This window comes from Ambystoma mexicanum, chromosome 10 (genome assembly GCF_040938575.1).
Source record: "Ambystoma mexicanum isolate Mex_15411 chromosome 10, UKY_AmexF1_1, whole genome shotgun sequence".
In the NCBI taxonomy this organism is placed as follows: domain Eukaryota; kingdom Metazoa; phylum Chordata; class Amphibia; order Caudata; family Ambystomatidae; genus Ambystoma; species Ambystoma mexicanum.
In genome coordinates, this window is record NC_090932.1 from 314,362,086 (window position 1) to 314,386,069 (window position 23,984).

At 45.6% G+C, this 23,984-nt stretch overlaps 1 protein-coding gene across 1 annotated transcript in view; it reads left to right on the plus strand.

The window, feature by feature from the left end:
• LOC138493167 (E3 ubiquitin-protein ligase TRIM39-like) overlaps window positions 1–23,014 on the plus strand; it is a 351,986-nt gene extending 328,972 nt beyond the window's left edge. The window contains exons 7-9 of the mRNA XM_069620351.1: window positions 10,143–10,163; window positions 10,249–10,275; window positions 22,397–23,014. Of these exons, the coding sequence (XP_069476452.1) occupies window positions 10,143–10,163; window positions 10,249–10,275; window positions 22,397–22,947 (599 nt within the window). The 3' untranslated portion in view covers window positions 22,948–23,014. The remainder of the gene's footprint in view (window positions 1–10,142; window positions 10,164–10,248; window positions 10,276–22,396) is intronic.
• Window positions 23,015–23,984: the final 970 nt, after the last annotated feature.

Below are 23,984 nucleotides of genomic sequence, written 5' to 3' on the forward strand. Positions count from 1 at the left end.
GATTTGCTTGGTCTGGGAAGTGCGCAGCAGATGAGAGATGTTTGCATAAAATGTTATGGTTCACCAAGTCAAATGCCGCGGAGAGGTAAAGTAACAGGAGCAAGGCTAATTTTCCCTTATCTTTCAAAGTCTGGATTTGAGACTTCAAGTCGATGAGCGCTGTTTCAGTCCTATGTCTAGGTCTAAATCATGACTGTCTCAACCCTAGCAGGTTATTAGTCCCGAGCTGCTGCTGTATTTGCAGGTAAGCTGCTCGGTCCAATATTTTTAACAAGAAAGGGACTGTTGTGATGGGTCTATAATTTGAAGGGTTGTTGGGGTCTAGTGAGGTTTTTTTTTAATAACAGGAGTACCAAGGCGTCTTTCAAGTTATTCTGTACTATGCTGGATTTGAATGAGGCATTGATGAACGATGCGATGAAAGGGGCTAATTCATTTGCAGCTTCCTTGATGACCGAAGCTGGGAAGGAGTCTCCCTGACAATTAGATAGTTTGAGTTTCAAGATGATGGACTCCACCTCTTTGCTGGAGAGGAGTGTGATGTTGAATTGAGGCAAAACGTTTTTTATTAGGGGGCAGCCCTGAGTCGGATCAGTGTCAATGATAAGGGTTTTCTTGGTTTCTATTTTATTCAAAGCCATGGTAATTTTGTCTTGAAGACCTTTCTGTATATTGGTACTCCATAAGGTGTCTTTAGTGCAGGTATCGGGCGATGGGGCAGGTGATTCCAACTCTTTCAGCATGTTGAATAGTTCCTTCATGCTGGATTTACCTTTGGATATGCGATCACTTTTTTTTGCTTGGACGATGGCTATCTTGTAGTTAAATGAGGCTGCAGTGAAATTGTCCTTATTTAAAGCAGAAGGGGAATTTTTCCATAGAACTTCAGCCGTTCTTTTTAGTTTCATGAGAGTCTTGAGATGTGGAGTATACCAATTGTTGAGGTGAGCACCAGGGCTCAAGTCGAGGGTACACGCAGGGGGACGGAGTCCACCCACTTTTTTCAGAGGGTGGACTTAGTCTCCCCCAGCTAAACTGAGAAAAATTGCATGTCCTCTTAGAATCTTTGCATTACAGGAAACATGCAATTATAATCACTGTTGATTCTTTACAGCTATATTTAACTCTGAGCCATGAGAAACAAGACAGATTGCAAGAGATCTATTTAATTGTCGTTTGCTGAAAGCAAACACTGAAATATTACAGGGATATTCAGCAGATACTAATTGTCCATTATTCAATGAAGATGTAGAAAATGTAATACACTTTGGACCTCATTCGGACCCAGGCGGTAGCCGGCTTCCGCCGGTAATGATTTTTTTACCGGGTCCCAGAAAAGGGCAATAACCGGGTCATTCGGACCTTGGCGGACCCGGTTATTGCCCTTTTCTGGGACCTGGTAAAAATCCATCATTCTGTGCATTCTGGGGGCACTCAGAGCCATAATGGATATTTATTGCATGCCTCAGTGAAAAGCTGTACTTACTTTGCTGAAAGCTGAATTTGCTTTGCTGAAAAAAAACATGCTTTCCAAACCTGGTATGCAGCCAGTCAAGGACATTCTGCTGGGAAATCTGGTTTTGTTATGTCTTGCTATGAGTTATGGAACTGTTTTCCGTGGCGTTTGTTCTAAGGAGAGGAGGGAAGCGCTTTGCTCCTTGAGGTTACTGTCCGTTGACCCAGCTGGCAACCAACGGTCACTTATCAATGCGCAAGCGCATTGCTAGAAGGTTCGAGAAATTGCCACCCCTGTTTGAGGAGTGCATATATGCGGAACCCCTCAACGGTCAGACGTGATAAGCACAAAGACCTCAGTCGGAAGGGGGACGCCTTTGTCCAACATACCTGTGGGCTGTTGTGCTCTCGGCCTGGCTGTTACCGGGGTCTTCCAGCCGCTTCTGGCGAGATGAGGGATTCAGTTACGCCCACGGTGATGTATTTTCTTTTGAATTCTCTGTCTTTTCTGTGATTTATTTCTGTGTTATCACTTGTTGCTTCCAAGCTATGAATAAATAGCCGTATAAGTGCTACTTACTCTCTAAGCGTGCGTGTGGTTGTAAGTCATTGCGTTGTCTACCTGCGTTCAAAGTATTGGCTCTGCAACTGCGCTGGTGATTAAGGAATGTCCGTGCACTCTGGGCGAGCAATACATTTTTGGCAATGAGGATGGGATATTTGTGATGAATTGCTCCAAATATGAAAGAATCTGTTTGAACGCAGATAGGCTTTGCTTTCATTGCAGGCGAAAGATTGTTTTCAGTTGGGAGTGAGTGTTGGGCTGTGTTAATCTGTTTTTTTTTGTGTGTGCGTGCCTGTGCGAGTAACTGCAGTGTTGAAAGGAGAAAGAAAAGAATAGCTTGTTCAGGAAAAAGGGCCTTCACGCTGGCGGTGAATGTCCAGATGTTATCATTCCAGTCTGGGCTAAGAGCCCATATGATAAATTGGCCCAGGTGTGGGCATGCGGCGCGGGGCTAAGTGAAACATGGGATCATGTATTAGGAGCCGCTGATCCGTCAGATGTAATGTCTTGTTTACAACAGGTTTCAGTAGAGAGGGGAAAGGAATGCACCGCGCTGGGTAGGCAGGGTTGGATCCTCCTGCATGCCTATAGGAAAATGCATCAAAGAAATGTGGAAATGAAAAATGATATTTTGCGATTAGAAAAAGAGTTGGCTGCAGAAAAGCAGATTGCGTTAATGCAGCAGATTCAAATGAATCTTTTCAAAGATAAAGCTGATAAATATCAGGCTGTGGCAGAGAGGGCAGCAGTCAGAGTAGCCCGGTATAAGTATAGGAAAAGACCTGGAGGGGTCAACCAAAGAAAAGTGGCAGCTGTAATCGCTACCGCAGGTGTGGATTGGGACCCTGATAAGTGGGATGGAGACATTTTTGACTCAACAAGCCCAGAGAGCAGCTCGGCAAATGAGTCAGATCCCAAAGCGGAATTTAATCAGAAGACAGTGGTGGCTAAGCCAGTTAGAAGACGGCGAGCCTGGCCCCACCCGCAGAATCCTGCCGGTGGGGTTGTGGATTTAACCACGCTGGAGGATTACACCCAGCAGGAGGTTGGGGAAATCATTACTCGTTTGAGGCAAAAATCAGGGGAACCTTTATTGACATGGATGGTGAGATTGCTAGATGGGGGCGCCGCAGGGTTGTTGGTAGATTCCACTGACTCACCGCATTTTCTACCTTCGTCAACTGACACCAATGTACAGGAGGTCTTAAGGGCAGGGCTGCCCCCTGATGATAATGGCCAAGATTCACAGGTGTCTTTGTTGCACCTAGCAGCCCAAGCATGTAACCGTAAGTACCCCATTACCACAGATTGGCCTAGCGAGGAAACAAAGTGGTATACTTTGAAAGAGGCGATTCAAAAGGTCAGAGAGCATGCTATGAAAGAGGCAATTCACGTAGATGCTCCAGGACACATGGGGGCCGTGCCGCTCTCAGTTTCAACTAGAAATATGGTGATCAGAACTGCACCGCCTGCATACAAAAGTGTCATTATGACTTTGCTCGTAGGTATGACGGGCAAACCCACTGATGAGGTAGTGGATGCCATTCGGCAACTGGCAGATTTAGGGGAGTGGGACAAGAGTGATAATAAGCCACGGGAGAGAGAGGGGCATAGTGAGAGAAGAACTGAAGGCAGGAGGCAAGATAGTAGAGACTCCCTAGTGTCCAGGAAAGACATCTTTTTGGCTTTGTTAAAAGATGGTGTGCCACGAGAAGAAATTGGTGGCATTGAAACTAGGGTAATGTATGAACTATACAAAAAGAGAGGGCTTGCAGCCAAAGAGTGCTATAAACAGGTTAAGAAACAGGTAGTAACCAAGCCACAGGGGGACACCTCACCTTCCGCTCCTCCTGAGGAAGAACAAGAAGAAGGGTCTATGGGGACACCTTCCCCGTACCAGCCAACATACACTGATTTGAGGAAGGTGGTGAGTGCAATGCTAGAGGCAGAGTCAGGTCACACTCATTCAAAATTTTACTAGGGTTACGGCCAAGCTCCGGCAATGTCTGCTCGCATTAAAAGTTGATAGGCGGCCCCATGTTAATGTTAAGATTTTTTGGGGGCCAGGAAATACGCAAGGGGTGTGATCATTGATAGACACCGGGGCGGAGGCCTCTCTGATTCATGGAAATCCATCACGATTCAAAGGCAGACAATTTACTATTACAGGTCTCGGGGTAAAGGAGACCCCCGCAGTACAAACTGAAGTGGAGATGAAAATAGGCAATTTGACTAGGCAGAAATACCAAGTGTTGATTGTCTCGATACCTGAGTACATAATTGGCTTTGACATTCTGGAAGGGTTGACTTTGGGACTTGGAGGTAAAATGTACCAGTTTGGGGTGAGTGCATTGATCTTCACACCCATTACCATAGGCAAATTGAAGATGCCCCCAGTACAGGTGCCTGTAGCAACCAAGCGGATAGCAATGAAGCAATACCGCATTCCTGGGGGGTACAAGGAAATTTCAGACACCATCAAAGGGTATGTGGAGGCGGGTGTGTTACTCCCTATTACTACCGCATGGAACAATCCTCTCTGGCCTGTCAAAAAAGGGGATGGGTCTTGGAGGATGACGGTGGATTACTGTGAGTTGAATAAACACACTCCTCCCTTAGTGCCCGCGGTCCCAGATGCCATTACCTTGATTGAGAATGTCCAAAAGTTTGAGGGGACTTGGTATGCAGTAGTAGATTTAGCCAATGCATTTTTCTCTGTGCCAATTGTTGAAGACTGCCAAGAGCAGTTTGCATTTTCTTGGAGCGGGCATCAGTATACCTTTACAAGGTTACCTATGGGGTACATACATAGCCCGACTATCTGTCACCGGCTGGTGGCAGAGCACTTAGACAAGATACCGTGTAAACCTGACATACAAATCTCTCACTACATTGATGATATTTTGATTCAGGGCAAGGATGAGCGCAGTGTGCAAAATCAGTTAGAAGTCATTATGGAAGGATTGAAGAAGGAAGGGTGGGAGATTAACCCGAACAAAATTCAAGGCCCAGCTGAGACAGTGATATTCCTAGGGATTCAGTGGCATAATGGGCATCGAGAAATGGTGCCACGATTTGGAGGGTTTGGCCAAGTGGGCTCACCAGAAATGTGGGTACCTTGGAGAAAAGGCTACTATCACGTGGGCACAAGCTCGAGGAATCAATATTCCTTTAGAGGTAGTGAAAACGGTCATTTTGCAATGTCCAGTGTGCCAACACCAACAGCACAGGCAATCCCTCAGATTGTCCGGGGTACATTGCGAAGAGGAAAGTTACCAGGACAAATTTGGCAGATTGATTATATTGGTCCCCTGCCAATCAGTGAAGGTTGTCAGTATGCATGCACTATTGTGGATACATACTCAGGATACATGATGGTTTTGCTGTGCAAGCGTGCCACACAACTGAACACCATTAAGTTGTTAGATCAGATCATATTGCATTACAGAGTGCCTTTGCAGATTCAAAGTGACAATGGGCCACACTTCAAAGGCAAATTGATTCAAGAATATTGTCAGGAGAAGAGCATTGAATGGCTCTACCATGTGCCTTATTATCCTGCCACTTCAGTATTATTGAACGGATGAATGGTTTGTTGAAAGAACAGCTGCGCAAGTCTGGAGATGGCAGTTTAGCAGGCTGGCATGATTGTGTGTTTGATGCAGTGCAAGTGCTAAACAATAGGCCTGTGATTGATCATGAAACTCCTTTGATGCGGCTAATGACTCCTGCTTTACAGATTCAACCCAACTCAGTTAGAGAAACCCTAGTGTACTGGGAAATTACCCCGGGTTCTTTAGCTCCCTATCGGGCGACTCCAGAGACAGCAGGGGTAGACTTGCATTCCCATGAAGAAATCAGATTAGACCCAAGAGGGATTGTTGTAATTGAAACAGGGATTGGAGTACAAATTCCCCCAGAGCATATGGGATGGATTGCCCCTAGATCTGGCCTAGCATTGAAGGGAGTTCAAGTGTTGGGAGGGGTAATTGATGCCGATTACCAAGGCGAGATCAAAGTCATCCTGATGAATAGTGGGGACCGATTGCTACTGATCCACAAGGGCGATCGGGTGGCCCAACTAATTATCATTCCTGTTAAGTTGTCCATGATTAAGAAGGGGGAGCCTTCTATAGTGTTATCTACCCGTGGGGATCGTGGTTTTGGCTCTTCATACAGTATGGTACCGGGTGCGAAGGTGTGGGTGGAAAGGCCAAGTGGCCCACCAGTGCCCGCAGATGTCATTGCATCAGGCAAAGACCAAGTAGTCTTAGTGATGGAGCCTGGTAGAAAGAAATGGCAGTACGTGCCCGCAGACAAATGTTACCTAAGAGAGTGATTTTTAACACTGATATCTCTTTTCTGGGTTTGCCTTGTAGATCCTGTGTCTGGCTGGTGTAATTGTGGGACTAAATGGACTCAGTTCGGGAGAGTCAAACGCCATGCTGCTACCAATGAAAAATGTCACATCTGTGCCAGCGATCCATGGGAAACCGATGATGATGAGCAATGATGTCCAAAAGATATTAGGCAATCCTTTTCCGTCTATGAGTACTGCAGGTTTTGCCAGGAAACGGATCGCAAATGGAGAAATTTGACACGTATTATAACCTACAATGTAACTCAAGGCGATGTTTGTTACCTTATGACATGCAATGCAAAAGAAATTGGCAAATGCCAACAGCTCAATTTAACCAAACATTAGAATCAAACTGTATTCGAGAAACGATTGTGTTCACGAGTTCCAAGCACATGTACCAGTATGAATAATACTATGGGCCTCATTACACGGAAGGCGGTAATGGTTAACGGCCACCGTTAATGGTAACGGTGACCGTTAACCATTACCGCCTTACTACGAGGTCCCTTAGCGGGTTGGTGCTTTAACGCCTGCTTTTTGCAGGCGTTAAAAACCAACCCGCTAAGGGACCTCGGAGCTAATTACGGCACCGCAAAATTGCGGTGCCGTAATTAGCGCCTTCCCCATTCCCATAGAGCCCTATGGGGCAGAAATGGGAATGGGGAAGGGCAATGGCGGAAGGGGGATTTACCGCCCCACCAACCTTGGAATGGGGCGGTAAATCCCCTTTCCGCCAAGGCGGTGCCGGTAATTTACCGGCATGGTCCAGGGTGCTAATAGCACCCTGGATCACTGCCTTCCGTGTAATGAGGCCCAATGTCTTGCAATCATACAGTGATAGCTGCCAGTCATCTGAATCATGTGAAACTTCCAACAGGATGGCTCTTTTCCTGTGGCAACATCACATACACTTACATTTCAGCTAACATTTCTGTAGGTCCATGTGCCTTAACTCGATTAGGACTAATGATGTTCCCTTTACACCCAGCAATATCTCGAAGCAAAAGGTCAACTTTCGAGTCTGTAGGACTATCCCCCGATTGTTATTCACATGTGCATTTGCTATCGGAGGCTGAGGTTCTAGCATTAACCCTTTCATTAGTGGGAGTTTGGGGTTTAGCTGCTTGGGGTTACAAATCTTTAATCAAATTAGCATGTCTAGTAGTAAAAGGATTCAATCATACTTCTCAGGCATTAGAAGAGTTACTCCTTGACAGCAAAGTTATTAGAAAAGCAACTTTGCAAAACAGGGCTGCCGTTGATTATCTATTGCTGAAGCATAATTTAGTTTGTAACGCAATTGAAGGCATGTGTTGTTTCAATCTAAGTGACCATTCACGATCCATAGAAAGTCATATTCAAGGTTTGAGGGATCTCATTTCTCAAGTGTCCCAAGATCATACTGGGAATTGGTGGGATTGGTTATTTTCATGGATTCCTGATATTGAGGGTACACTGCGTTACGCTTTTGCTTGCATTTGTATTATATTAGCTATCATAATAGCTTGTTGTTGTTGTGTTCAATGCATTCCCAACTTAGTTCTAATGTTTCGTCGGTTCCAGAGACCGGCTCCTCTGCCACTGGCTATGGAAGATAAATATCCAAGGGTGGAATTGTTATGCTTGAGCTAAAACATGGCGCTGGTGCGCAGTGCATTCTGTGGGCACTCAGAGCCATAATGGATATTTATTCCATGCCTCAGTGAAAAGCTGTACTTACTTTGCTGAGAGCTGAATTTGCTTTGCTGAAAAAAAAACATGCTTTCCAAACCTGGTATGCAGGCAGTCAAGGACATTCTGCTGGGAAAGCTGGTTTTGTTATGTCTTGATATGAGTTATGGAACTGTTTTCTGTGGCATTTGTTCTTAGGAGAGGAGGGAAGCGCTTTGCTCCTTGAGGTTACTGTCGGTTGACCCAGCTGGCAACCAACGGTCACTTATCAATGCCCAAGCGCATTGCTAAAAGGTTCGAGAAATTGCCACCCCTCTTTGAGGAGTGCATATATGCGGAACCCCTCAGTGGTCAGACGAGATAAGCACAAAGACCTCAGTCGGAAGGGGGACGCCTTTGTCCGACATACCTGTGGGCTGTTGTGCTCTCGGCCTGGCTGTTACCGGGGTCTTCCAGCCACTTCTGGCGAGTTGAGGGATTCAGTTACGCCCACGGTGATGTATTTTCTTTTGAATTCTCTGTCTTTTCTGTGATTTATTTCTGTGTTATCACTTGTTGCTTCCAAGTTATGAATAAATAGCCGTATAAGTGCTACTTACTCTCTTAGCGTGCGTGTGGTTGTAAGTCATTTCGTCGTCTACCTGCGTTCAAAGTATTGGCTCTGCAACTGCGCTGGTGATTAATGATTGTCCGTGCACTCTGGGCGAGCAATACAATGGAGTACTTCCAAAATTCAAGAATAATCAGAAAATACCTTCCCTTTTACTAAAATTTCATTTTGTTCTTGCTAGTTTCCTGCTTCTTTGTGAAGCCTAAGCTTTGCGTTTGAAGGCCCACCCTCAATTTCCTGCCCATTCTCAGTTGCCCTATCGTTTCTGAATATTTTCCCTTCCATCTGTGTTCCTACTTTGTAATGAGTTCATGTTAGAATTTCACTAGCCACGGGTGTCATGACAACCACTTTCAAGTCATTGGGAGTCATTACGACCCAGGCGGTAACCGTGGCGCTAGTTGTGCCATGGTTGCCGCCGGTATTTTACCGATTCTGCCAATGGTAAATGGGGAATTACCACCCCATTCCAAGGTTGGCGGGGCGGTAATTCCCCATTTACCATTGGCCCTTCTCCTTTCCCATTTTTGCCCCATAGGGCTCAATGGGAATGGGGAAGGCGGCAATTACGGTACCGTAATTACCTTCAAGGTCCCTTTTGCGGGTCCCTACCTTAAGGGGTTAGCAGCACTGCAACCTTTTACGGCGCCGTTAACCCCTTAACGCCTGGGTCGTAATGACCCCCATTCTCACGTTAGCCTGTTGCATGTTCTCCTCCCCAGTCACCCTCCCAGGTGTATGTCTGTCTCTCTTTCTCTTCCCACTCAGATGCTTTCCATTTCTGATAAGCATATCGGCTCACCTTTCCCGTGACAGATGATATCCTTCCAATTGCCCTCACAGCCTAAACTGAAGTACCTGTCAGATTGATACCAGGAGACAGGCTAATACAAAATGGAAAAGGACCAAGTGACCACCCCATTATTTTTAAGGGAACTGCAACTAGCGTCCTATGTAAACCCTGTTTAACTCTCTATGTTCTTCCCCCCACTTTGATCATCCCCTTCCCTAATGGAGAATCAGTTACCCATTTAGATGCATTTTATAGCTCACCTCTCCAAGCCTGTGTGTCTCTGTCCTGGTATGTGGGAGGACTGATGCCCACAATAATGTGGCATTATTTTGCTTCTGGCAAAAGCTAGTAGCCAACTGCAATAAAACAATCAACCGTGACCTTTTCACATATTTGATTCCCTTAATGGTATCGAGTTGTTATTATTTTTACTGTCAGCCCTCTACGCTCAGCCACTGCTACTTAAAGGGCGATTATGATGTGGTAATTGACTAACTGGGGAAAGTGAATTTGACGAATTGAATATATTCTAAACCAGTAGGAGTGGTGATTTTTTTGCAGCCACCTCTGCTATCTGCAAGCATAACAGTAATTCAGCAGGGCATTAATTTCTTAATGAAAGTGGCACTAAAAATGAATAGAGCATAAGTAAACATTTTGGCTTAAAATATGTCTTTTTTCATTGCAGACACAGTCCAGGCAGAATTAGGTAAGTGTATGTAATTATAACCTATCTGGCATGTATTCTTTGGTCTGTGTCTTTCTGAACCTTCTTTGTATTTTCATGATTTTAGAGTGGAGAAAAGTACGAACATATGCCGGTAAGAAAAGCTGATTTAATAGATTATATAAAGTTCTGAACTTTTTTTTATCCCTAAACCTCTTTGGTGCAATTATGGCATTTGACTTTCCCGTGGCTGCAGTACAAAGACTGCACCTCCAATTGGTGTGCATTTAATGATAGGCTGGTCACCCAGGTCCTCCTCTCAAAAGGTGGGCTAAGAGGTTATGGGCGTGCTGCCTAGCTCTGCACCAGGGTATCCCTACCTAACGTTGGCAGTGGTCACTGGCATGTTGTAAAGCTCTGCACCAGGGAATCCTAGCCTGGCTATGGCAATGGTAACTGGCAAGCTGCCCAGCCCTGCACCAGGGAATCCTGGTCTAACTTTGGTAGTGGTCATGATATGCTGTCCAGCTCTGCACCAGGGAATCCTGGCTTTGCTATGCAATGGTCACTGGCAAGCTGCCCAGCCATGCACCAGGGAATCCTGGCCTGATTATTGCAGTGGTCACTGGCACGCTGCTCAGCTCTGAAACAGGGTCTTCTGGTCTAACTTTGGCAGTGGTCATAATATGCTGTCCAGCTCTGCATCAGGGAATCCTGGCCTGGCTATGGCAATGGTCACGGGCATGCTGCCCAGCTCTGCACCAGGGAATACTGGCCTGGCTCTGGCAATGGTCACTGGCACGTTGTACAGCTCTGCACCAGGGTATTCTGGCCTGGCTATGGCAATGGTCACTGGCAAGCTGCCCAGCCCTGCATCAGGGAATCCTGGTCTAACTTTGGCTGTGTTCACTGATATGCTGTCTCAACAGATAGATATTGTTAAGGGTAGTCCCAACAGTATACAAAAATAGATAATTCCAATGGGGTGTAGGATTTATTCAGTTTTATGTACAGCCGACACGTGTTTCGACCTCGTGGTCCTTTTCAAGGCCTGTTCCCAGTATTGGAGTATCAATCCTTGAAGGACTGGGTGTCCCTATTAGGATACTTGGTTGAGCGTAATAGGTAATTAAGGCTGTGCGGACTGGGTAATGGTTTCCCAATGCAAATCGCGGCATGCATTTTCATTTGATTGTAGCCACCTGGCTGGATTCTATCCTCAATGTCCAGTCAGCAAACTTGCTTGGGAGATTCAATAACACCTGAAATAGGTAGTGTTAGGGAATCACTAGGGAATCTTGGCCTGACTACTGCAGTGGTCACTGGCACGCTGCCCAGCTCTGACCTCTGGCCTGTTTTTGACTGAGTACCAGGGCAATCAGGGAGGAGTGTGCAGTCTGTAAGTAAGAGTGATGGATGCTGGTCTTCATCATAATGCCATTTTCTTCCTGTCTTGGTTTCTTTTGTTTTTGCTCTACCCTTTTCTGTCCTTTTTCATATTGTCACCAGTTCTTAATTATGTCCCAAGTAATTAATTATGTTCCAATTAATTACTGTAAACCGTTTAGTCGTAAGGGCTATAGAAATTAATAAACAATAACAATATTGTTTCCAGGACCATTTTGCTCCCATGTGGACCCCATTGTGATTTGGCTCCCAAGTGCACATTCTTTCTAGGTGTTCCAATTGTGATTGTGTTGCCAGGGGCAGCCCACCATCATTTTGGCTGCTTTGGGTCTGCCCCTACAGTCATATTTGCCTATTGTGTTTGCTCCTGTGCACAGCCCACTGGCAATATATGTGATTCTCAGTGCTGTAATATCTACTCCTTGCTGCTTGCTCTGTGCAATTTTACTCCATGTCCTATGGTACCTGCTCCCTGATAGGGCTCACAGTTTTTGTTACCGCTATCCCCCACCATAATGTCTGCTCCCCGTTAACCTCACTGTAATATTTGCTCCCTGCTGCTTGCTCGGTCTTGTTTGCTTCCTGCCATTTGCACAACTATGACTGCTCATTTTTAGAGTGCACTGATATGTGCTCACCCTCTAAGCCATTCCACATTGGTTTCTGCCCCCTGCCACTTTGCTGGGAATAGACACCCCCTTTAAATGCCTCAACCCTCCCTACATTCTCTAAATGTTACTTTTAGAAAAACTCCACAAGCTGGCCAGGTCAGCCCCACCAGCAGCCTTTAGCAAGCAGCCGTGAAACCACCCCCACTGATCCATCAAAGCAAGGCTTCCTCCTAAGAGACAGCGACCAATCAGTGTACTATAGAAACCTCATCTTTAATAGAAACAACTGTCCGAAAGACCTCCCACCTCGTACACCTCAAGATGCCTCTCAAGATACCAGCAACAACCAGAAGCAGACACCTCCATGCCCACACCATTCCAAACGTGAAAATCTCAAGCAAAGAGAGAGCGCTAGAGAGAGGCAGTGCAATTCGTGAATGGTGCCGGTGCATCCGACATGGTCTGCCCGGCTGACAGCGCCGGGCTGACAGGCACCTGCTCGCAGACCTTGTAGTTTGCCGGTCCGGTAACAATGGTACTGGCAAGCTTACCGGTACCATTGTTACCAGACCGGCAACCTTATAATGAGGCCCAATGCCAGCAACCCAACCGAGTAGCTTGAAGCGCCTTACATCTGCAAAGCCATAACCCAACAACCTGGGCTCACTAGCATTTTCCAATCCCTTCTGAACTCATCAATAGAACAAGGTGTTGCTCTGAAAGCCTTTAAATGTTAATCCACTACTAAAGAAAATCACTGAGAACCCTGATGAAACTACAAGATACTGCTTCATCTCTAACAGAACATTCACTGCAAATATCCTTGAACCATGTATCTACCGACAGCTCTGGGACTACATGTGAGCCAACAACATCATGCAAAAATAACAATCAGAAAAGCTTCAGACCAGTGAGGCGGAGGGAATCTACCTTCTCATCTTTAGAGGGTGCACCAAAAACAACGCTGATGCCAAGCAAGTTCACTAATACGTATGGACATTTCAGCAGCACTGAAGAGTATTTTTCAACACTACTAGCTACAGATGCCTCCTGCAGGAAATTGCAGGCAAATTACCTTACTTGATTAAACATAATCACTTCCTTGCCTTGCAATAGGACAGTGACTACTTCTAAGAAGCCCCCCTTCAAGTCACCCAGAGAAATAGCATCTGTCTCTCATATACAGACTCTCAAGGATGAGGGCACGTTGATTACAACTAAGCACAACTAAATGAGGACTCAGAGAAGCAGTGACAAAACAAACACAACCATTCGTTCACCTCAAGAAATGGGCACTTGTCCCCAACCAGCAGCAATAACTGAAAACCTCTCATTCCGCATGGGCAACTCCCTCATGTTGGACACACAAGTTAATGCCACACCACTCAAATCCATCCTTTGCATCATGTCATGCCTCACGTTCACACGCAGAAACATGGCCGTCATCTACAAAGAGCCCAAAACAGAAGAGTCTCCTCATGAGAATTGAAAGATTGGAACACATCACCCTGGCTCTACCAACAGTCCACTGGCTTCTTGTCAAACACAGAATTAATTTCAAAACCTTTTGTATCACCCATAACAAGGAACCGAAATCCGCCAAGAAAAAATGAATAGACCACACACTAGTAAGAACGATTCGGTCTAGCAAAGAGGTTCCAATAGTAGCCTTACTCTTCAACTAGAAATGCCAATTAGGCTCATTATTCGCTTCTCTGGCAGCCTTCTATGGCACACTATGCCTGGCCGACTCTTCACAGAGGACCACCTGGCCTTCAGAAAATCCCTCAAAATCTGGTTGTTCATGAAACCACTGTAGAATAACTAGCACAGAGTCCCACCCTTAAAAATAATAAAGCATAACAACCTGGTCATTATAACAGGACTCCTCCAGACAGTAGACCAAAATTAGGCCGTTTGTTCGAGCCAATAAAACACAAACAACAGGCCACCAAAAGACAGCAGTGGGAAACTGTACCAGTGTCAACCCATGAACCCCGAGCCACAGGACTCCTCAAAATGCCGACTGAAACCATACTCGTTGGTCAAGCTCAGAAACTCCAAACAGAACGTCAATATGGCAGGCGAAAATCACACTGCTTAGTCAAGCCCATGAACACCAATCAATATACCTCTTCAAGAGGTACTGAAATCATACTCGCCGGTCAAGACTTTAAATTACAAGCAGGTCTAGACAAAAGCATCCACAGCCTCTGTTCTCCAACCATCCTCTCAGTTTACTATCACCTCTACACTAGATATGCTATCCCACACTCACACTGCAGCCTTATGCCTGCTAGCACCACCCCTCCACCCTAACCACTGAGCAGCCACTCAAAGCTCCCTGCACGGTCATGCACTTCTTTAGCCCCATCTCACACACATCTGCCACTCTTCCATCTAGACCAGCGGCCTTCCCGGAGCCCCAGTGATTGCAACTAATTGATCTTCTGTTCTGCCTCCAGATAAAACACATGCCCAGTCGTGACCCCCTCATACCGCACAGAATCATGACAGCACACAGGACCCGGGTACATCTGGGCGGCACCCAATCTGCACCTCAGGTTTCTGATCTGCCACTCTCTCTACTCCACTAATCTCATCTCTTCTTACAGTGCCACCAGACAGCCAAAATAGCAGAAGAGCTCTATGCAAAACCACTCTACAATACATTACATCATATTACATTTGACCTCCTTGTGTTCCCTAATTAAAACATACAAGCAGAATTTCCCTGCTTTAGAATAACACTTTTGTGTGCAGTGTTGTAGTGGGTTACCAGTCAAATGGTCGAAAACATTTGGTCGACAGACAATTTGGTCGACACCATTTGGTCGAATGCCAAATGGTCGAATTTTTTTTTTACCCATTTTTTGGTTTTTTTTGGGGGGGTCCCCCCCCAACCCCCTTTTTTTTCTTTTTTATTTTTTTTCCCCACACGAAAACCCACAAAACACATATATATAAAAAAAAAAAAAAAATCGACCATTTGGCATTCGACCAAATGGTGTCGACCAAATTGCAGTCGACCAGTTTGTCGTCGACCAGTTGACTGGACACCGTTGTAGTGGCCATTGGAGCTTCCCCTTTATTACCAGAAGACAAAGATGCAATACATCATGGGTTGCTGTTTGTGCAGAGGCCACCCTTATTGTAATACTGTCACAGAACTCCTTCCCTGGCCCAAGGGCACGAAAAACATTACATGTGTAGGCTATGGTCTTCAAATATCAAACCATAGGCATCATGGTTCCCAAAATGATGCAATACAAATAATGGCCTCGGTGCATGCGAGTGCTCATATAGTTGGCCTCCCGCACTAGACAGATTCACAAAATGGCGCATTCATGCACCAAATCCATAACCACCATCTACAGGCTTTGTGGTGAACTAATTTCACACAAAGGCCTTTTAAACACCCTGAATAAGATTTGGGATGAGACAAAAGCTAGACCATAACTCTACTTTCAAGTATGATATGAAATAATATGATTGGTTATTTATAACACGCTTAATACCCAGAGGTTTCTAAGCGCGGACCCGGGGATCGAACCTGTGTTGCTCTGTGTCATGTTGCTTCCAAGGCGAGCACGTTGCCCCTAAGCTATCTTCCCAAGTACAGTGGTGCCACTGCACTGCCGCTGACTGCTAGCCAGTGCGAATGAAGCTGAACTGTGCAAGACATGAAGATGGCTTGAGGGTAGCAAATGGTGGTCTCGGGGTCAAGCTGGCTCAGATGGAGGTTTCTGTGTCAGTTCCTACAGCGAATCTGCAAGAAATCTGAGCGGCTGAGCATGCGGAGCAAAAGATTCAGCACCATCACATTTTCTTTCCAAGCTGGTTGCAGCAAATATAAACAGTACCTGTAACAACTGTAATCGGTTTAGGGGCCCCCCTTCTTATCATTAACCTAACTTGAGCCACCCTCCTATTGACAAGCTCCCTTCCCACTCAGGTGGCCAACTGTCCCTTATTTTGCAGGATTGTCCCATAATTGGGGATTCTGTCCCGCAGTTTGCAGAGTGGCTGGGCGGGACGCAGGTTGTCCCGACTTGCTTTGTTCCCTGGAGTGTGACTCTCGGGAGACAGCAAGTCAGGACAACCTCCGTCCAGCACAGCCACTCTGCAAACTGTGGCCGTCTAAACACCACGGTGCTGCCACCTGCTGCTTTCTTTCTCTCGGTTTCTCCGCGGCCGGGCTCCTTTTGACCCTGCAAGTTGACCTGCTAACGCTCCGACACCTATCTTCATTCCAATGCGAATGCTTTGTTCCTGGGGTCGTGATGGTCATGTTTGCAGTTTAAAAACGCTAGCATCACCTCCCAAGGACAAACCATTTGCATTGCAACTAAGCCAGGTGTTAAGAGCCGTAAACAAATTTAAATTACAAATGGGGCGGGCCAAACGTGAATGACGCTGTGACGTCATCACCGCCTTGTGGGCAAGTGTCCTGCAAAAAAATATCAAAGTTGGCCACCCTACTTCCCACCCCCACAACCACACATTGATAACTTTCTCATCTTAGAGTCTTAGAAAAAGCCTAGGGCATACTGGGCAAAAGCCAAGCATAGCTGTTAGGAGGGTTCATTGTACTGCCGCCAATTGACACCCACAGCACACACTTCCTCCCCAAATGCACAGAGAAGAAAGCAAGGATCAGTAATACGCAATGTTTGCCATCCACGATCGCAACACAGCTCCTAAAATCTGTTCCAGGGCTGCCAAGGACCAAGAGGCTTGAGTGGCTGCATCGCGCATGAAGTCTGAGAAGAATTGTGTTGGCACCCCCGCTACCACAGCCACCCAGGCTCTTCACAGAGGTGGTGAAAAAGAGGGTCAGTGGCAAGGGAAAGGAAGGGGAAGAGCAATGGAATAGACTTAAACTGACACTGTACATAAAAATGAGGCAAAAAGCAAATAAATGATGGAAGAAAGTAGAAGAGTGACTGAGGAGTGGACGTCTTCAAGGAGGTAGAATAGAGCACCACTGAGCCATACTTAAGTGACCTGGAGAGGCAGTCATGAAGGCAAAGCAACGCCACCCGCACTAACAACCAAAGAATCAGTAGCCAGCTATCCTCCAGTGACGAGGGGGCACTCCTCTGAGATTGACTGGAAGTCAAATTGAACGCTATCCGAGAAGGAGATTGTATTTGTATTTATTTGGATTTGTACAGCGATTTTACACCAATGCACTGTACAAAAGGGCATAAAGAGATGATACAATTAAAAATGAAAAAAGGAAGGGGATTGAAGAGAGAGAAAATAATAATTTAAACAAGACCAAAACATAGGATAGGCAGAAGTGAAATGAAAAGAAAAAAGAAGAGCGTAAAGTAAAGGAACAGAAGCGGGATGAGGCACAGGGCGTGGGATAGTGAAAAGAAACTGGGATTCAGAAGATAAGGAGCAGGCAGGATAATGGAATGCAACAAGCGAGCAAAGGCAGGGAGGAGCCAGATTTTGGAGAGATTTAAAGAGAAGGCAGAGCAAATAAAAAAGACGCGAGTGACAGGGGAGCCAATGAAGAGAAACTACAGCATGAAAAATAGAATTGTAAGGGGAAAGAGAAAAGAGGAGGCACACAGTAGAGTGGTAGATTCAACGTAGTGGAGAGAAATGAGAAATAGGAAGACCAACGTGAAGAGAAGAGCAGAAGATGAGATGGGCGAAAATAAGAAAAGAAACAAGTAGCTTGGTAGCAAGGAAAGAGAGAAAGGGTCTCACTTTCCAGATGTTTTTACGGTTCTATGTGATAATTTTGCTTTGCTTTTTGTAGGTCACCCAACTAAAAAGACTGCTTTTTTCCGGATGATTTTAGGCGGTATACAAAAAGTGAAAACCCACATTGCCTCACCCCCCAAATCCCCCTCCATCACCACTACCTACAACTCACCTAATCCCCAAAAATAAAACGATAAACGAACACAAACAAACACACGCACGCAACACACACGCTTACTGTTTCTCTGTTGCGGCCGCTTCCAGGTCCTGGCATGCCTGTCAGCCCCTGCGTGCTCTCGTGTGCGTCGCAGGGGCTGACAGTTCGATTTAGAAAGACTGCTTTGTGCAGTCACAGAGCAGTCTTTCTAAATCTCTTTTTTGTATTTCCTTTTTTTTTTTATAAAGGTCTATTGACCTCATACCGTTTTTACAAATGAAAACGAGAAGAACGGGCGAGGAAAGAAATCTGAGAGGCATAAGTAAAGGAGGAATCAAAATAAAAGCCAAGATTATACACAGATGAAGACATAGGGAACGATTTAGGAGGAAATGACAAGTAGTCAGGAAAGAAAAGGACCTCAGTCTTGGAGGAATTCAGGCAAAGAAAGTGGTTAGACATCCAAGACTCGATCGCCAGAAGACAGGAAGAGATGGTATCATGGATAGTAGGGGTAAATGCAAAGAAGTATTTCTTACAAAGTCAATGGGACACTTGTGATCATGAGTCATCCTGATTAAGGGCCTGTCGGACAGGGAGGAATTTAGGAAATGGGCAAGCAAGGTGCTGCCCCTACAGCGGGGCTCTGCAACCTTTGGCTCTCCAGATGTTTTGGACTACAACTCCCATTAACCTTAAGGCAAAGTCACTAGGAAGGGACTAGTAAACACATATAGAGACGCAGGTTGCAGACGACTGTCCTAGATGAATTGATGCATTGTATAATGGCAAAGAAAGAAAGTGCCAATGATTTCGGAGGAGTTGCAGCAACAGAAAGAAGCCAAAAGCTCCCATATGAACAGTAAAACAGGCACCAACAGGCGCTCATTCACAATTCTTAAGCAATCCTCTGTGAGATCCAACACATCAGCCCCCCTTCTATGACGATCATTCGAAACATTGGCCGAATGTCCCTTTTCGTGACAACACGTCCTGCAGCCGACTCCCGTGCACCAAGGGCACAACCAACAAAGGGGAAATGCCAATCATCAAGGCCAAAACATTGCAGGCCAGGACCGAGCAGTGCTCAGCTCACAGTGGGTACCGGTGCCACCTTATTACTAAAACACTCACAGCCCTTGCCAGAACCTTTCCATCCGACACTCTCCATGCCCTCATCTTGGCTCACCTTGGCAACAGGACAGGAAAGGATTGGGGAAAGGGTGTTGGTGCTGGGAAACAGATGGCAATAGCTGAGCGAGAAACGCTTGGGGAAAGGGTGGAAGCCACGTGGCATATGGCGGGATCCCAGATAGGGTGTTAGTTGAAAAACTTCAAACACCTGAGTTTCATTTGTTAGATCTGTGCCTAAAGTGCTTTTCCACCTGTTGTCCTCATGAAGACCCCATATCCCACCCTCCTCCCATCCTCTAATACATGTTCCTCACCCTGTAGTCATGCCTTTCATTGCTAACAATATATCAGTGGACACCTTGTCCCCTTTTCGCCCACCTAACCCCTCCTCTTCCTTTCCCAAAACCCTGTTTGCTTCTGCCACTTTTTTTCCTTTTGTATGTTAAAATCAGGGGGTACCTCTCTGCCCTCCCACCTCATTTGTTTCTATATGCAACCACTTGACCTCTTCCTCCTGATTAGTTGTGCTGGTTGCTTCTGTTTTTCAAACTTTCTCTCACTTGTTCGCATTTTTGTTTTTTTTTTAACATTTGTGTTATAAAATATTTGCTTTTAAGCTTGAGTCTTTCAAACTCATATTTCTGAATTAAGCACCAGATAAACACTTCAGAGAAGGACAAATACCAGCCATCCTATGTCAAAAGCGAGGTATTGGGAAAGAAAATATTGCCCCTCAAAACAGTCATAAAAAACTCTGATAGAATTACCTAAATCGCAGCACCTGGGCCAGATTTATCCCCAAGAAATCCAATAAGCAACCCAAGGCAGCAATGGTAGTTGCAGGATGTATTTCCATTCAGCTGTGCAGAAATGGACAATGAAACTGGCAGAGGATCCCCAGCCCAGAATGCAGCCCTGAACACAGACAGCTTGGGGGTTTTATAGGGTTTTTCACAATGAGCCTCATACAGAAAAACAGAGTGATATATTTAGGAGTAAGCTCCTAACAGAGCATCCTCTGGCCTTGGAGGGCATGGCTTTGCAGCACTATATCAGACCTGCACAATTCAACTGGGCCTACCCAATTTAGTGGATCTTTCCTTTACACGTAATAAGACCTGATCGGGCACCTAGTGCACGTCACTATTGTTCCGGCTCTCAGGGGGTAAAACATGCATTCACTGGTGACATGTAAAGCATCAATGGGCTTTCCTGCACCCCTGGCAGAGCCTTCAAATCATACCTGCCCCACTCTCTGGTCATCTGCATGCTTGCCAGTCAGATAGACTTCTCACTGCACTGCCTCCCCAAACATGGCTGTGGTTGCCACGTCATCCTCCCAACCATGGCTTCAGTTATGCGCTGCATGTGGCTTATATTTGTCCAGTGCCTTTCAGAAATAAAATACTGTCAGCTTCAACCTCACAAACCCAACTAAAGCAGAGAACTTGACTATGCCCATACAAAACAGATGGTGGTGCCAATCGTCATTGTGCCGCCACCTCTTAATCACTTGCCAGCCACAAACGCTTCTCTGTTCCTAGCATCTGTAGTATCCCTGTTCTCCTTGTTAGATCTCTTTCTTCTTGGCTCTCTCTGCTCATGTAAGCCAAATCAAACTTTTCCTTCATGGTCAGCTTTACAGCATTTGAATGCATGCTATAGGTTTACCTGCACACAGTGTTTTGTATGCATGTTGGTTTTACTTTCTGCTGCTACAAAAAGAAAAATGCTGAAGCATGTCAAATGTATAAAACCATGGACTTGAGTCCCTGACCAGCTTTAGCCCTCCTTTTCTAGTGATAAAAAGTCTGAATAATCAACAGGAAGTTTTCCTGGGTGACTTGCTAACTAAAAACCCCTGTAGTAGAGGGTTGGAGTCTGTACTTTGGGTTGACCATCTGTCTAATGTCCTAAAGTGACCAAAAGGGTGTACATTAATGTGAAAAGCTAACACGAACCCCTTTTGGCACCGGCATCTTAGTTGCAGAGGTTCATCTTGCATTCACGATGTCTTCCATATGGCTCATGGTGCCCTTCAGTGGGTATAGCCACGGGGACCTTGGAATGATTTCCACCTACATCACAGTCCACGCTCCCCCACAATGTCAATGTTGATCTCACTCACACATACACATACTCTTCAATACTCTTCTCAACTGCTCAAAATGTCCATCTATTGATGAAAAACTGTCCTGGTTTTGGTGCAGCTGCCACCACTCCTTCCCGCAGACATTTCTCTTCCTATGAGTTCAGATGGTCTCCTACAAGCAGAGGTGCAACAAGCCTCTACCACTACCATCTTTGTCTCTGACAATCCTGCACCCCATGATGTATGCTTTCCCCCATGCACGCACAGTTCTCCCACCACCGCACTCTCACTTTCTCTTGCAGCCATCAAATGAAAGTGGAGTATGAAACCTCTCCTGGAATTTCCCTTTTGCTAGCGTTGTCACAATCTCCAGATTTGCTCTCAAGAGCAGCAGACAATTTGAGATCTTAAAAACTCACCTTGTTTTCATTAAGAGAAACCATGCAGCCTGGGGTCATCTCCCAAGTAGATCCATCTTGCCTCTCAGAACCTCAGCAATCCCCAACTCAGGCCAACACAGTAGCATCTGGACAACCACAGGCTACTGAAAATACAATATAATGTACGGTTGAGTCTCTGCAGAATATCAGTACTTCACTAGTAGTTCGTGTACTGTTTGCCCTTAATAACAGTCTTATGTCTTGGGCTCTTAAGTGTTTCAGTTTTACGCATATAAATAAACAATGTGTGCCCGTTTCCATGCATAGTGCACCAGGGCCTTGACCAGCTCTTCCAAGCAGGCACGATGCCCCCCTTTTGCACTGCTAACAACACACCTACCTGTACTCCAATTCGTAGGCACCGCAGACCCACCTCTTTCCTGCTGTTCGGTTTCTAAACCCCATTGATTGCATTTGTAAGTGCTACAATCTGAAAAGCTACACCCTATATGTTGTTCCTGCTGCTACACATGATTGGTCCTTTTAATGCGAAATATTTCTGCTCTTGGCTTTGGCTGGATTGCAACATATTACATGTTTCTGCACTGGCTCTTGCCATGTGAGCTATGATTATTATTGTGAAACTGGTTCCTTTTGTGTCAAGTGTGCGGCTGCTGTGATTGGCTGTCTGTTGTCTTGTGCATGCTTGGGACTGCTATTATTGGACAATTTCCACAGGTAACAGCCATGATTTGCTTTATGTTTTCCAGTCAATGTCACTCTGGATCCTGATACGGCCATTCCCAATCTGATTGTCTCTGAGGATGGTACCAGTGTGCGAGCCAGACCTAGGGGGCAAGAGCTGCCTCTCATACCGGAGAAACTCCCCAATTCACCCGGTGCCCTGGGACAGGAGAGGTTCACATCAGGACGCCATTACTGGGAAGTGGTGGTGGCCAACGCGAGAGACTGGTCGCTGGGAGTCTGTGATGAGTCCGTACCGCGGAAGGCCTTCAACAGACCCGCCCCTGAGAGAGGCGGCTGGGTGTTGAGTCTGGTGCAAGGCGAGAGGTACATAGCCTACACCTCCATCAGCGCGACTCGTCTCAACTGCTCTCTGCAGCCCCGCACCGTGGGAGTTTTCCTGGACTACGAAGCAGGAACAGTCTCATGGTATAATGTGGATGAGAGATGTCATCTGTTCACTTTCCCTCCACATGCCTTCAAATGTACCTTGCGGCCTTATGTACACACTTGTGACACACGCTCATCTCTGTTGATCTACCCACAGAGTGGAACTAAAATGAGAGAAACAGCCTGAAGTTGGAAATACTCCATTATTGCACCTTGCTTTTGATTTCATGGAAATACATATGTTTTTTTCTGGAGGTATTTTAGTTTTCTTTTGCTGTCATTGTAATCTGGCTCACTGTTAACCTCCTTAGCAACATCGTTTAAATAGTTTATTTAATATAAAACCACAAAGTAGCAAACATGTTACAATACACATACAAAAACATTTCATTTTCCATTCTCAGAACATGAAATTAAAAATCCTTTTTACATCACTACTTTTCAATCCCTTACAATTGAACAGATATATCAGATAACAATAATACTGGCCTTGTAACAATTCATACCAAGAGGAGAGCAAGTTTCCAGCCTCCAATTATAGGGCAAATGTAAACCAGCCACCAGAATCCTTACCAGACTTACAGCGCGGTATTGGTTCCCTTCTGTCCTCCTTCCTCTATCCCAATATTTCCTTTCTAGTAACCAGGCCCTATGGACATAACAGGCTACTGAAAATACAATAGTATGTACGGTTGAGTCTCTGCAGAATATCAGTGCTTCACTAGTAGGTCGTATACTCTAGACATTTCTCTTCCTATGAAGAGTTCAGATGGTCTCCTACAAGCAGAAGTGCAACAAGTGCAACAAGTGCAACAAGCCTCTAGCCCTAGCATCTTTGTCTCTGACAATCCTGCACCCCATGATATATATACCCCGCATGCACGCGCACTTCCCCCACCACCGCACTCTCACTTTCTCTTGCAGCCACCAAATGAAAGTAGAGTATGAAAGCTCTCCTGGCATTTCCCTTTTGCTAGCATTGCCACAATCTCCAGATCTTCTTGCAAGAGCAGCAGAGCTTCCCTTCCTAAACTCCACTGCATGATGCCTGTTGTCATGCTTTATGCTCTTGTGAGTGCATGTTGGGTCTCTCACCAATATATACAGCCTACTCCCAGTAATCAGCATTGTACCGCTTCTTGTGCAGTTTAAAGTACTTAAAGCAGACAGTTTGGAGGTCTAAAAAACTCACCTTGTTTTCATTAAGACAAAACATGCAGCCTG